This window comes from Carcharodon carcharias, chromosome 3, assembly GCF_017639515.1.
Source record: "Carcharodon carcharias isolate sCarCar2 chromosome 3, sCarCar2.pri, whole genome shotgun sequence".
In the NCBI taxonomy this organism is placed as follows: domain Eukaryota; kingdom Metazoa; phylum Chordata; class Chondrichthyes; order Lamniformes; family Lamnidae; genus Carcharodon; species Carcharodon carcharias.
In genome coordinates, this window is record NC_054469.1 from 159,531,288 (window position 1) to 159,547,533 (window position 16,246).

Here is a 16,246-nt window from a genome sequence, read left to right on the forward strand (position 1 = left end):
CCTTTACAATGCAGAGAAGGCAGGGCCAGCGGAGCCTGCAAGTTCAGACATGTCCCACAGAGTGACAAGTACAACAGTGGACACTAACATGAACATTCAACAAAGACTGAACAAAAAACACATTGTTTCTTCCACAATAAAAGAAATGGCCCTAACTCCCATGATGATTGCTGATTACTATGCTTTAAATATGCCTTGAGGCGCAAAAATGGAGTCCTGCATGTATATCAACACTCGTATGTCGATTAGGAGCAATTTTCAAAGAGTGATATATGTAGCCTCCATGCCGTATCATCCCAAACTGCATTCCCGGGAAACATGCTGTCTCCATGGCGAGTAGGCTCTCATTCACCTGCCACACCATCACCTTGCCGCCTCGTCATGCCGGGCCCATATTTCAGGTCCAGCCACACGAACACATCACAGTGCTTCCAGCCCACAACTGCTGCAGGGAAAATGTCCACGACAGGCAAAAAGACTGCAGCCCCCAGGTTTATTGACACGTCTCTAGAACGCCTTTTGGATGCCATGGAGGCTTGCCACGATGTTGTTTACCCTTGCCCTGGCTGCAGGATGGGTAGCGGCGTGACCAAACAAGATTGGGAGGCAGTGGCAGTGGTGATCAGTGCCAATGCTGCAAAGAAGAGGTTGGCCATCCAATGCAGATAGAGAGTGAATGATCTCATCGGTGCAGCCAGACTCTGGCAGCCGTCTCATCACTCTAAACTCATACACTTAAGCCCATCACATGTTCACTGGCATCTTACTCATTGTCAGATCAAGGGACATCACCACCTATTCTCACACACATACCCTCACATGTCCACCTGGCCTCATCTCCTCTGGAGACTGCCTCCTCAGCCCCCACCATCTTGAGGCCACTTGCACAGATCAACATGTGCCCCCCTCCCCCATACACATCCTGGGTTACCCTCCTTCTCCAGTACAACCCAAGTACTGCAGCTTCTTCCCTTGCCTGAGGCCACTTCTCCCCCTTCGCCAAGCATGCCCTAGTCCTGCAGCCATTAAAAGCCACCCAAAAAGGGCTGATCTGGTAGGTACAGACCTACTGTGAGCCCTCTAAAAGTGATGTGGTGCTGCCTGTGAAACCTAGTGCTGATGACTGAGAGTGCTGACCGAAGCAAGGTAGGCAAACAAACCTTGAAGTCCTGAGCAAAGCACAGCCCGCCAGGTGCACGTGGCTTATGTGCTGTTGTGAAACATGTTGACGTGTTTTCCTGCTGACGTGGGCGAACAATCCAGAGGGAGGGGGAGAACGAGTCTGGCAGGCAAGCCGAATAATGAGGTGCTGATATATTACACTGAGGTTCCTGACGTCCGATGGTGGAGAACGTGGCTTGCCATCGGTGGGCTGAGTGGATGATCGCGAACTGGTTTTACACCGTCTTGAAACTGATCGCACCATATTGTCCACTCGTGCCACCAAATATGCCCGACGTCAGCGGGCATGGAGAGTTACAGCCACTGTCTTCACAAAAGAGAGGGTCGATGTAGGCATTGTATTTAAGGAAGAGTGTAAATTTCAGACGGGCTGAACATAGTGACCATCATTTTCCAATTCTGCCTGGCAATAGGCATGGTGCCAGAGGACTGGAGGATTTCTAACATTATACTGTTGGCAACTAGGTCACATAGGATTACCACTGAGCTGACCTTGTCAGATATTGCATGTTCCTCTTCACTATCCAATTTACCTTGAGTAAAAAGAGACAGTTTAAAACATAACCGTCTATAACAACTAATGTTCTTAACAACTATTAGGAAATGTTGGTAATTGCAGCACTATATAGCAAGATGGTATGCAGCCTCTTTAATGAGCATTTAGGGGTCAGTTGAAAGCGTAATCCGAGGCTAAGTCGATCTCAGGTTGGCTATTCCTAGTTCCTAATTAAACTTCTTTACCAAGATGTCATCTTGCACTAAAGGTGGGATAACTAAGCATTGCAGCTCATGACCCATCTGGGCCACCACACAATCTCATTCACACCTCACTTACCGCTGCTGAATTATGAAAAGTAGCCCTTGGAGTCTTGTAAATGAAATGTTAATTCAAGGTACTCTGTTCTGGTGCAAAAAAGAGAAGATTGAAATTCTGACAAAAATTCTTCCCTCATGTAGCACCACTATAAGCAAATTAATTGGTTATTCATCTTGTAATTTGTGGAAGTTTTCAGGTTTTTTTCATTCTTCATCTGTTGATCAACCTTTTTTGTATTTCTAGCATTTCCTTTGTTTGTTCTAGTACAGTACAATACAGTAGTTGTACAGAAAGATTAATTTGCTGTGTAACATAGTTTTTTTTACAGTTAATGGTTATATTCATTTTGGACTTCACCCACAACCACTCTAGAGTTGTTCAGTAACCACACAGGTTCTTATTTGATTCAGTCTGTTAGATGATTGCACAATTAATTTGAAAACTCCATGACAGTCTGCTTTTCCTGAGATCCTATACTGTATTTCCTTTACCAACAGGAATCAGTCAGGATCTGTTGGATGTTAGTAACATGACTCAGTGGAAGCCAATGCTGTATGCAGTGGCCTTCTTACACTCAACAGTGCAAGAACGACGCAAGTTCGGGCCTCTTGGCTGGAACATTCCATATGAATTTAACCAAGCTGACTTTAACGCTGCTGTGCAGTTTGTACAAAACCATCTAGATGATATGGACATCAAGAAGGTGGAGTTGACAATTTTTATTTTTCAATTCTGCTGTGACAATTCTGCTCCTTAGTCTTGACAATATAATAATTAAGAATGGAAAAGTAATCTATTCCCAATCCTTCAAAGGGCAAATTGATTTCTGATAGTATATAATGCTGCCATTGCCATTAAAATGCACCTGAGTTGTAGTATAGCAGCCTTCATGAACTATTCCAATTATTTACACTTTCTTTGTCGAGGTTTTTATTTGTAGCAGGCTTGTTGAATTAGCACCAATATGTTTGTACCAAGGGATGATGGACATTAGGAGTTGAACCAAAATGTTATGACCTTTTCAGACCTATTCCCACTGTTGGGGGAGAACGGAACACACTTAGGAAATTAATCTAGTATACTGAAGTATCCTGGAATTTCCACATTTCTGCATTGGGAGATCAGCAGAACCCTCACAGAATCTATAAAGAGTTTGAGGAACAACTGGGACAATTCTGGAATTTGTAGTGGAGAGAGGGAGAGATAACCCATGTCAAAATGTTTGAGGGGACATGTGATACAAATCCTCTTCCTATGGTTGAACCACATTTAAGCGGGCAAAAGAACTGACAGAGCAAAGAGAAATCTAAACAATGAACGATAGCTAATTGTAACCACTGTAGTTTAGTGCTTTAATATTCTTCATTATCATCAAAATCAATCTTGATCCTACATATTAGAAATACTATATGATGGTAATGTTCAATTTTCCCATTTTCTGCCTCAAGGGTGTTTCTTGGATTACAGTACGATACATGATTGGTGAGATTCAGTATGGTGGCAGAGTCACAGATGATTTTGATAAACGATTGCTGAACACATTTTCTAAAGTCTGGTTCAGTGAAAATATGTTTGCTTCAGACTTCTGCTTCTATAAGGGTTACAGCATTCCCAAGTGCAATTCAGTGGATCAATACTTGGTATATATTCAGGTTTGTAAACAGTTTAATTAGCTTTAGCAGGCCTGAGCAATAGGTAGTTGTGAAAATACTGCCCACAAGATAAAGTTTTTTTCTAATTTCATAATGAAAATAATTATTTGAAAATATTTAAGTTGAAACATTGTATTTTCCTTTATTCACATTGTTCACTGAGTTTTATATGCTTTTGAATATAAGTTGAGTTCCAGTTTTCTAGAATTCAGCAAGAATATGGAGACATTTCTACAATGCCTATAAAAATATACAATTTTATTAAAACATGCCGCCAGCACATGTATGTTTTGGAACAGGAAACCTGACCAGCTGTTCCCTTTAATTTATGCTGTAGTTAGTTCTCTATTTATACACTGCCATTAAACATTTGTCTTCTTACACTATAATCATGTTATATTTGCTCTTACACTATTGCCACTTTTTATCTGTGCTTACCACGTTACATGTATTCTTATATTATTATCATGTTTACATATATATGTATGCTCTTTATTTTCCAAAAAAAACCTTTCACTTTGTACATCGCAGACTCTTCCTACATATGACACTCCAGAAACATTTGGTCTGCACTCCAATGCTGATATCACTTACCAGAGCAAACTTGCCAAGGATGTCCTAGATACTATACTTAGCATTCAGCCTAAGGACAGCACCAGTGGAGGAGGAGAAACAAGGGAAGCTATAGTAGCAAGGTTGGCTGATGACATGTTAGAGAAGTTGCCTGTGGACTACATACCATTTGAGGTAGGCAATAAACCAGGTAAAGAAGTCCGATCAACTTAATTTTTATTGGATTGTTAAAGCCCCAGCACATTAAGATGCATACCTAATTGAGTTATTTGATGATTCAATCCATTAAATATTAACCTTAGACTGGTGAAATTGAATGTTTGATGCTCACTAATAATATTATCATATCAGATGAGTAGCTGCATGGTTATTTTTACATTTTCTCTACTGAAAATTAAGTTTTGTTGCAATTATCCAAAATATCATGTCATTTGACTGCACATTTTATACATCAGTTGAGTTTATCAAATGGTCCATGAGAGACATCAGATAGTAAGAGTTGCATAGCTTTGTCATTTGTATTTACTGTTTGTTTAAAATTGATGTTTGTATTGACTAAAGGGACTTCTGAGCAGGTGTCTGCTGTGCATTTCCAGTGGACTGTGCATATGTAAGGAACATAGAGAGTAATTGTTCTAATGGGTTGTTTTTTGTTGCATATAAGATACTTCTAAATATACGCTAAAGGCTCTAGCTAGGCAGGTCTCTATCCGGAATCGTCCCAGATTTGCACAAAGTGCAATATCAGGCGGTAAAAAAAAATCGTTGAACCCGTCGGCCACAATAGCAGGTTTTCACGGCGTATCGTCCCGTTCCTGCCTCGTTAATTATGCAGCGGGCGGCCTCCGATTTGCCCACCATGCTGTTACCTCATCACTTCCTCATGCAGAGCGCTATATTTAAACTGCAACTGTGTGCGCACTTATAAATGATTGCAGTCCAGGAGGTCACCAGTGAAGGCATGACCCCAAAAGCCAAGAAGGGTGCAGCCCCCGGATTCAGTGACGCATTCCTGGGATGCCTTCTGGACATCATGGAGGCCCGCCACAATGTCCTCTAATCTTGCTCTGGCCACAGGAGGCTTATCAGTCTCACCACTCCGGCTTGGGAGGCAGTGGCAGAGGTGGTCAGTGCCAATGCTGCACACGAGAGGACGGCTATCCAGTGCAGAAAACAGATGAATGATCACATTTGTGCCACCAGGGTAAGACAACCATCTTATCATTCTAAACTCATAAAGCCATCACACATTCACTGGCATCTCACTATGCCAGCTCAAGGGAAATCATCACTCACTCACACACATCCTCACATCAGCATCTGGCCTCATCTCCTCTGGAGACTGCCTCCTCAGCCCTCACCATCTTGAGGCCACTTGCACAGATCAACATGTGCCCCCACACAAACCCTGATATACCCCCCTTCCCCAGTACAGCCCTTGGCATACAGCCTCTTCCCTTGCCTGAGGCCACTTCACCCCCTTCCCCAAGCATTCCCTAGCCCTGAAGCCGTTGAAAAGCCACCCCCGGCTTACGGTTGCTCTGGTAGGTAGAGATCTGCCCGTAAGCCTCCCCCTTAAAATTGATGTGGTGCTGCCTACGAAGCCTGGCGCTGATGACAGCAAGTGCTGCCCAAAGCAAGGTAGGCAAACAAAGCTCGAAATCCCAAGCGAAGCGCAGCTTGCCAGGTGCACATCGCTTATACAGGGTTGCAAAATATATCGGCGTAATTCCCCTGGATGATCCAGCATGGGGGGATGATTCCGGCAAGCAGGGCTTATAATGAGGTGCTAAAATATTGAAATTAGGATTCTGATGCGCAGCAGTGGATAAGGCAGCCTGCCATTGATGGATGGAGCGGACAATCTCAAACTCGTTTCATGACGGCGTGAAACCAATTTTTGACCTTCTCACCATATTGTCCTCCCCCTGCCAGTCATGACGCCCATTGCCAATAGGATCGAAAAATTCTGGTCTCTTTATGTAACTTGGTGCTTTCCTGGCTGGAGTTCTAATTACTGTGCTCAAAACAGAAGTGTATGCATTACAGTATTCATGCATATAGAGGGAAGAATCATCCCAGATTTGTACTAAGTGCGGGAGCAGAAGGAAAAAGGATGTATTACCCACCAGCAGCAATGGCAGCTTTTAATGCTGTATCATCTCACTCCCACCTCATTAATTATGCATTCCTGGGAAACACGCCTTGTCGCTGGCAGGGCGGTCTCTGATTCACCTGCCCCGCCATCACCTCAGTTGCCATTTTTAATGGACGCCCTGCACAGAGTTAGCACTCTTCAAGGGATAGGAAGTGGCAGGGAGCTGATGGCTGCCAAAGGGAAGAAACATGTTGCCCCCAGGTTTAGTGACACATTCCTCGAGCACCAACTAGATGCAGTAGAGGCCCCTTCCAAAGTCCCCTACCCCCGCTCTGGGCGAAGACCAGCAAGCAAGGTCACCAATCCAGCATGGGTGGTGGCAGTGGTGGTCAGCGCCAATTTCCTGCAAAGAGGACAGCCACCCAGTGCAGGAAGAGGATGAATGGGCTCATTCATTCTGCCAGGGTAAGTCACTTATCTCAACACTGTCAGCTCACACACTCTCAAACCCATCACACATCCACAGGGATCTCACACCTCAAGGGACAACACCACTAACTCTCACACACACTCTCACATCTCCATCAGGCTCATATCCTCTGGAGCTCACATCATCATCCTGTCCATGGCTCCACTCACGATGCAAACGTTCCATGTAGTGCCATGCGTCCTCATACTCTCCCTATCTGTTTTTATGTAGGAGAAGCTGTCCCACAACAGCAGGGAGAGATCCCAGACGGGGATGGAGTGACCCACATTAGACCCCTCACTCACTTTGAGGAGCATGCCATTGCGCTAACGGGTGAGGACGTGGACTGTGTCTGTGGCGACAGTGAGGTTGCTAGCGAACACCCACATGAGGATCCTGCAATGCATCATCCCTCTCTCAACGTAAATGTGGGTGCTTTCTCTCCTGCTTTTCACTGTGCTGCCATGCACTAATTATCTCCATTTTGGTTCACAGGGAGCTCTGCCTTGCGACTGACACCCTCAGCCAGCCAGTCCCTCAGCCCCATCCAGGTCCTCTTCACCTACAACGAAGAGGACACCTCCTCCATTGAAGAGCTGGAAATCAGCAACTTGGAAGACCCCCCCAATCACAACGCTTACCCACACCCTCCACCAGATCAGAGACACATAACTCGGCAGAAACTAGATCTAGAGCAGGCTCAGGTTCACAATCTGGCGGTCACCACATAGACGCATGTCTGCAGCAGGAGAAGGCAGGTTCAGCCAAGCTTCCCAGCACTTTGAGGATTGCTGAAGAATACCCACCTGTGAGGTCCAAATTGGATGATGAGCCTCTGGATTCGGCCTTCCACCTCATCCTGGAGAGCCAGCAGGAGGTGGGGGAACATCACACAGAGCTGCTGGAAGCCCTCAATAGAATGGTTTGCGAGTCGGAAGAGTACATCCGCCTGCTCTCTGATGAAGTGGTGCCCACATGTGCGCACATGGAAGTCTCCGTGGAACGGATGGCAGATGCCATGGAGACCGTGGTTCAGCAGAACGCAGAGATGTGCAGACATGCACTCCATCACTGTAGCCATGGGTGAGTTCCTGCAGTGGCAGTGTGAGAGGGAAAGGGAGCACCTCGACATCCCTGCTGATGCTCCTTCCCCTCAAGGAGTCAGGCTGGGGTCCTCGGGCACCCGAAGGGAGGAGGAGCAGCAGCTGGACACCCCTGGGTCATCCACTCAGAAATCTCAAAGGCTGTCCTCTCCCGCCAAGTCCCCTTTTCCTGTGACCCCCTTCAACCTCATCCTCTGTCACCGCAGAAGGAGCAGCTGGCCCACAGGAGAGCCAAAGCCAGGCCCCCAAGGCCTCAGTTTGCCAGACAACCCACGCCAAAGTCATCAGAGTCAACAGCTGTCTCCATCCCAGCTGCAGATGTCAGGGCAGCACCTGAAAAAGTTAAGAATTTCTGATTGCAAGTGATTGCACGGGTCAACACATTTTGTCACTTTATAATCTGAAAATATATTCAATTTCACTATATAATATATAATGATGTCTTTCAGCTTCATTAATAGGCTTCGTGAGTCATCCCCCGGCGCTAGCAGTTCAACTGCACGTAGCCGGACCACAAGTGATTCTGGAGGGACACTTCTGTGTGCGTGCCTGGGACAGGGCCTTTCAGAGCCTTATGGAAGCACTCTTCCTCTACCACACACATCTTACTGTCCCAAGCATTTCAGTGTTGCCTGCTGGGGTTCTCCTTCAGTTGTCCATCTGAGCTGACCTGCACCTCCGCCATATCCGTCCAGGAGCGGTCAGGACCCCGACCACGATCGGCCCCTGACTGCAATTTCACACTGGCTGGCCAATTACCAGCCAGCAAGTGTGAAATGCGCGCTGAAAACTTAGTGCTGCCAGGGTCGGGGCAGGAAGAGGGTGGGCAATGATGTTTCTGCGGACTCAGGTGAGGGTTGCGAGAAATCTCCATGAAGGCAGACAGCTGCCCCGGAGCTGCAGACCTGAAAATCATCAAATAAAGTTTTAAAAAGCTGCAAAAAAATCCATGCAACACAATTAGGCACCTGAAAATATAGCTGATAAAAATGCTGTCCACAGATTTTTATTTTTATTTTATTTCATAGTGGAATTTTCATCCTGCCCTCGAATGCGGTTTCATGAAAAATGTAAAGGCCGCCTGACCAATTTGCCCATCCTCCCACCATAAGGTTGGACAGTCCACATAAAATCCAAGACAATTGCACTGTTAATGGGCTTAATTGCCCTCTTAATTGTTGGTGGGCACACTTCCAACTTTTGCGAGTGCGCAATGACATCAGGACACTCACCCGACGTCTCTTTGTGTGATTTTATGCGCGATTAGGTTGGGCGAGCACTCGCCCACAGGATTTAAAATTTAGCCCCATGTTTCCTACTGGATGAAAGGAAAGATTGAAACCCAATGGCCACTATCAACTTCCCATTGTATCACAATGGCCTCCCCCACGCAATTTAGACTGGGTGGACCACAGAAGCATTAACCCAGTGGTTATGTGACTGAAACTTCATGGACTGCACTGTTATTACCCTAGGACCCCAGCATATCCATCAGACCATTAGTCGTCAGCCAGTCTCTGAAACTAACTGCGAGTGATCAAGCAATCGAAGTACATAATCTGTTTCAGTTTATAAGTTCACATGAGAACCAACTTCCTAGATATTCAACTACAATAACCTTCACAATGTGCTGTGAACCCTTCGCTTCACAAGACTCTCACTCCAACTTTAAATCATCCGATCAATTCTGAATTAACTCAGTGTGTGTGCATGTGTGTGTGAGAGAGAGAGACTGAGTGTGTGACACACTCCAAGGTTAAGAAAAGACACACCTCTTTCTATCCAAAACAAATTGTAAAAGCGCATATACATTCTGTCTGTGATACTGTCTTCATGGCAAGAACTTGGTGCACCACCAACACCCTACCGTGGAGAGGGAGTAAAGTCATTTGTGATCCTCACTCTCTCAGCAGCCAGTGAGGAACATCTTGAGCCAGCGCAGCTCGAGTCTGAGTGTAGTGTATCCACATTTGCGAACAATACAATGTTATTGCTAACAATGACAAAGACTGCAAAGGGATATATATAGTTTGGATGAGTGGGTAAGGACTTTTTTTGCCTTGTTCTCAGAAGGCATTTAAGAGTCAACCACATTGCTGTGGGTCTGTATAGAGTCAAATCAGGTAAGGACAGCAGATTTCCTTAATGCAAGAGATGGGTTTTCACAACAATTGGCAATAGTTTTGTGGTTAATTTCAGATTTTTATTGAATTCAAATTTCACCATCTGCTGCAGTTTGATTTGAACCCAAGTCCCCTGAGCATTACCTTGGGTCTCTGGAATACTAGTCCAGTGACAATACCACTATGCCACCACCTCCCCACATGGTGGATGAAATTCAATGTGACAAAGTGAAGTTATTCACTTTTGTAGGAAAAATAAAAAGAATATTTTTTGAATCTGTGAGACTGAGAAATGTTTACAATCAGAGGGACCCAAGTGTCCTTGTACAAGAATCACAGCAAGTCAACAATCAAGTATAGCAAGCAGTTAGGAAAGCAAATAGTTTGTTAGCTTTTGTTACAAAGGGATGGGAGTACAAGACTAAAGAAATCTTCTTAGAATTATACAGGGCATTGGTGAATTCACACCTGGATTACTGAGAGGTGTTTTGGTCTCTCTCATTTACCTCAGGAAGGACCTACTAGTCTTACAGTAGTGTAACAATGGTTAATTCGGCTGTTTCCTGGGATGAGGGAATTGTCCTATGAGAAGCAATTAAGTAGACTAGACCTTTATTTAGAGTTCAGAAGAATGAGAGATGATCTAATTGAAATATATAAAATGCTTAATGGACTTGTTATATTGTTAGAAAAGGATTTAGGAACTATATTGTAATGCATAAGAGTCCAGGATGTCACAGCACTCACTACTACAGTCTCCACCCTGTACCGAACTAACAATGTATCTATCATTCTGCGATACATAGTGATATGTGAGAACCACATTCAATATCAGCTCCTGTATCAGTGTAAAATAGTGTTATAATTTTGAAATGTTTTCACTCAAGGAGATGTGAATCTTTTGAATTCTCTAGCCCAGAGACCTGTAGATGCTTAGTTGTTGAGTATATTCAAGACAGAAGTCAATAGATTTTTGGGTACTAAGGGATATGAGGATAAAGCTGGAAGGTGGAGTTGAGATATAAGGTCAGGCATGATGTTGTTAAATGGCGGAGCAGGCTCAAAGGGCCAAATGACCGACTCCAGTTCCTATTTATGTTCTTTTCATATCTCCTTATGTTCTGTGGCATCTTCCAGCTCTGTCTCCAAGATAGGTATGTTTCCCTGCCCATGCTGCTGCTCTTCTCTGCCATTACTACAATACAACACAACCTCAAACCTGAGCACCCGAATGCAACCCCCACCACCCTACCCCAGCAGTAACAAGGGCTGCGTGCTCAGATTTTATTGAGAATTTGCTTAAAGTTCTTCAAGAACTTTAAAAAATCTTTGTTGATTTCAAATGTGCTGAAAGTGCATAAAGAACGTTAGGCAATTTCTGTGACTGTCAGAGAGCCATTCACCTTGGTGATCAAGACATGAGATCAGTTCAAGGGTGCTGCCATGGTGGGAGTGACATGCTGTTAGACATTGGAATGCAGGGCCTTTGCCACAGCAGACTTTCACTCATAAGCTATCCTATAATTGGCCTTAAAGCTTTTGTCAAAGGGAGCTACACTGCAAGAAGTATTTGAACCCATGTGGCAGCAACCTTTGTAAAGAATTTAACAGTGAGTTGATTGTTTTGAATATTTTTATGTTGTTAATATTTTGATATGCCATGTTATAACCAGGTAGTTTCACTACAGGTGCCTGCCCTTCTGATCCTTCTTATGAGAAGTGCTCAAATGAATCTAGCTCATACCAAATAGATATGTATGCCTGTTAGAGTTAGTGTCCATTGCTTTGTCTGTTGCCCCCAGTAGATTTTGATAAGCTAACAAGTTGGATCTTTTGCCAGGTCAAAGAAAAACTGCAGAAGATGGGAACACTGCAACCAATGAATATCTTCCTTCGTCAAGAAATTGACAGAATGCAAAGAGTAATTACTCTGGTGCGAAGTACTCTTATAGACCTGAAACTTGCGATTGATGGAACCATCATTATGAGTGAAAACCTTAGAGATGCCTTGGACTGTATGTATGATGCGAGAATTCCAGCTCGGTGGAAAAAGGTAATTGTAAAACAATAAGTAGTTGTCATGGAATATTATAGTACAGTCATGGAATACTATTGTACAGAAACAGCTCTGCATATGGTGTCTTTCAGGTTCACAATGTCTTAAAGCACTTCACAGCCAATTAATTACTCCTGAAGTGTCATCATTATGATGTACGGAAATGCAACAGATAACACAACAAAGTCCTACAGAAAATTACATAGGTGATCAGTTGATATGCTTATCTTGGATGAAGAATTAATGTTGACCAGAGCACCAAGAAATATTCCTGGGTTTCTTCCAATAGGGCCCTAAGACCTTTTCTATCCAGCTGAACACGCAGACAGGATCTTAATTTAAGGTCTCATTGAAAACTAGCAGTTCTTCAGCAGTACGTCAAAGTGATAACCTCAATTATGTGCTTAAATCCTGGAGTGGGAGTTGCATCCACATGGCTGATTTTAATGCGGGCAGCATTGGCACCAACAGCGGGCCAAAAATCCGGGGCAGATGGTGGTGTGGGGGTGCGGTGCAGGGGTGTGGGGCAACCCTGCCTGGACCATTTTCCACATCATCAAGCAATTAACTGCCTGGTGTTGGGGCTTCTGTCTCTTTAAGGGCAGAGATCCTCTCTCCAAGATGCCGCAAATTAGAGAACCAACAGCTCTTCAGTCCCAGTAGAACCACCAGGAACAGAGAGAAAATGGGGGTTCATGGGTCGGGGTGTGGTTGGAGGGGGGTGGCCCTTGCTGACAGAGTGGGTGGCCCTCTGTGGGTCACAGGATGCCCAATCAGTCGCCCCCTGCCTGCCATCCTGGGCCCACAGACTGTTACTGGGAGGTATTGCACATGGCAGATGCCTCCCCCACCCCCCACAGAGTTGGCAAAATACCAGTGGCAGCTGTGTGCAAATCAGCTGCTGTGTTTCCTACATTACAAAAATGGTTACAATTTAAAAGTACTTCATTGGCTGTAAACATTTTCAGACATCCAGTGGTCGTGAAAAAGCACTATGCAAATGCAAGACTTTATTGTTTTTCTACAACAGAACTTGTGTGGCCGTTTGACAGGAGATTTTAAAACAAACCAGGGCATTAGCTATAGAATCCTTGAGGTAAGCTTCAGCAGGTAGGTAGGTTGAAAAGGAAGAGATGCTGGCTGAGTGAGGGGCAGATTTCTCAAAAAATTTGTAACATAAGTAGCTCTTTACAAATCCATACTGAGTATTCCTGAGTAGCTCATGCTTTATGTAAATCACCACACATTCAATGTTATGGATTCTTCAAATTTCCCTAAAACTGAGATAAGATTAATTGATCTATAATTTCCTGACTTATACTTTTCCCCTTTCTTAAACAAAGGTGAAACATTAGCTACCCAACAAGTCTTTGGCTCAATTATTCATAATTTTGTATTTCCTGTTATCTCTTCCACAGTCACATTCAGGGAAAATAGCTAAAATCCCAGCAGTGGAAGATACTTTTCTCAAAGTTTCCCTCTTTTGGACACTTTAATTTTACTCAGCAGCATGCTTTAAAATGCTTGCATTCTACTTCTCTAAGTCTGGTTACCACTGAAAGAAGTTTCTAGGTGATCATTTCCCAGGCATTGTCACTGTCTAAAATCAGAATTTGTAGTAAATAGGCACTAAATAGAGCAAGCGTATGAGCAATTTTGCAGAAACTAGTAAGTAACAAGCTCCAATCTCCAATGGGTTGAGAGGCAGAACACCAGCACATCGAAAATAATGCTGATTAAAATTGAAATAGCTTGGTATTACATTTCTGCAATACTCAGGGTGTACTGAGGGTGTTAGAGTTGCATATTTCAGATGTGATCTTAAACTGAAGCCCCATCTGTTCTCTCAAGTGACCATAAAAGGTTCCAAAGCACAATTCAAAAGTGCAGGGGAGTTCTCCTAATCCTGGCAAACATATATCCTGCATCCAAAACATCACAAATGAAATTAACTGATAAATGGTTGGGTTTTTGAACTGGAGAAGATATACACTCACATTCTTTAAGATATAGCACTAGGACTACAGTTGTTTTGATATACATTGATGACTCAGACTTGGGAGTACAGGGCAGAACACTGAAATTTGCAGATGACATGAAACTTAGAAGTGTATTGAGTAGTGAGGAAGTTAGTAATGGACTTCAGGGGAACACAGACTGGCTATTGGAATGGATGAACAAAAGGTAGATGAAACTTAATGCATAAAATTTTGAGGTAATGCATATTGGTAGGAAGAATTGAGAAAGACAATACATACTAAATGGTACATTTTAAAGTGGCTGCATGCAGAAGAGAGACTTGGTGGTGTTTGTACACAAATCTTTGTGGGTAGTTGTAAAAGTTAACAAAGCAGTTAATAAAGAATATGGTAAGAGACTATGAATTCTGTGTCGAGTAAATCACCTCTTGACTCCCCAAAGCCTGTCCACTATTCACAAGGCACAAGTCAAGAGTGTGACGAAATACTCTCCACTTGCTGCGATAAGCGCATCGCCAAAAGCTTAACAGCCAGCGTCCCGGACAAAGCAGCCTGCTTGATTAGCACCCCATCCGCCACCTTAAACATTCACTCCCTCCACCAGAGACATACAGTGGCAGCAGTGTGTTCTACCTACAAGCTGCAATGCAGCAACTTGCCCACCCTCCTTTGACAGCACCTTCTAAACCTGCAATCTCTACCTAGAAGGACAAGGGCAGCAGATAGTTGGGAACACCGCCACGTGCAAGTTCCCCTCCAAGCCACTCAACATCCTGACTTGGAATTATATCGCCATTCCTTCACTGTCGCTGGAACAAAAAGCCTGTAACACCCTTTGTAGGTACAGCTACAGCAGATGGACTGCAGCGGTTCAAGAAGGCAGCTTACCACCACGTTCTCGAGGGAAGTTAGGGATGGGCAACAAATGCTGGCCTTGTTAGTGACACTTACATCCTATGAAAGAATAAATTTAAGAAGTGGCACTGTACTCTCTCAGTAACCTCATCAAAAAAGTTAATCAAGTTAGTCAAACATGATTCGTCCTTAACAGATCCATGTTGTTGCTCCATTATTGGTCCCATGTTTTTTCAAGTGGCTGTAAATTTTCTCTAAGATTATTGTTTCTAAAAGCTTTCCCACCACAAGAACACAAGCAATAAGAGCAGGACTAGACCATATGGCCCATGAAGCCTTCTCCGCCGTTCAGTACGATTGTGGCTGATCTTGGGCTTCAACTCCATTTTCCTGCCTGCTCCCCATATGCCTTAATTCCTCGAGAGATAAAAAATCTGTCTATCCCAGCCTTAAATATATTCACTGATGGAGCATCCACATCCTTTGAGGTAGAGAATTCCAAAGATTTGCAACCCTTTGAGTAATTTGTCTTCATCCCAGCACTAAATGATTGGCCCCTTATCCTGAGACTGTGCATCACCGAGGGGTGCGAGAGGAAGGTCCAGGATCGACTGGGAGAGGAAGGTGTTTCGGGGGGGGTGAGGTGGGAGGGGGTAGGGAGTATGGGGAGGAGGGGCTAATGAGAGAAAAGATGGCAACTGGGGAGGTAGTTGTAAGTGGGGAGGAAGGTGTAAGCGAAGGAGTCTGGAGGGGGGGAAGAATTCGGAAGAGGGAAAGGAGTCCAGAGAGGGGAAGGAATTGGGAAGGGGGAAGGACTAAGTGGGGGTAGGGCCTCCAGGGTGGTGGGAGTCCAGGGCGGGGACGAAAGAGTTCCAAGAAGGGAAGGGGTCTGGGGGGGTTGGCAGCGGGGGATGTCCAGGTGAAAGTGCAAAGGAGGGCTCTGTTGAGTCCATGACTGCCTCCTGGGGAGCAAACTGAAGGCAGGAGTGGTAGGAGGGAATGGTGACAATGACCGAGGGCAGAGTGAGATGGGAGGGCGAGGGTGCAAAAGTATCAGTAGAAGTGACGGTGAGGGTGGATGGTGGGGTCTCGGAGGCAGCCATGATCCTGGGGGTAGGAAGAAGGAGGTTGGGGAGGTTAATGTGGATAGGGCTGGGATTTTTGGGAAGGAGGAAACGTGCATGTTCATCTGGACACCCACGAAAGAAAAGGGTTGTGGTTGGTAGGTGACAGTGGGGAGATGGAAGGTCATACTGGGAGGTCGACAGTGATGTGGGAAAGGAAATGGCTGACTGGGGGAAGGGATAAGATGGGGGAGCGCAAGAAAAACTGTAGCATT

General features: G+C 44.6%; 1 protein-coding gene across 1 annotated transcript in view; it reads left to right on the top strand.

Annotated features, from left to right (window-relative positions):
• Window positions 1–16,246, top strand: part of dnah5 (dynein, axonemal, heavy chain 5) — a 428,506-nt gene that overhangs the window by 392,009 nt on the left and 20,251 nt on the right. Inside the window, exons 73-76 of the mRNA XM_041183995.1 lie at window positions 2,497–2,702; window positions 3,448–3,651; window positions 4,183–4,398; window positions 11,858–12,070. Coding sequence (XP_041039929.1) covers window positions 2,497–2,702; window positions 3,448–3,651; window positions 4,183–4,398; window positions 11,858–12,070 — 839 coding nt within the window. The remainder of the gene's footprint in view (window positions 1–2,496; window positions 2,703–3,447; window positions 3,652–4,182; window positions 4,399–11,857; window positions 12,071–16,246) is intronic.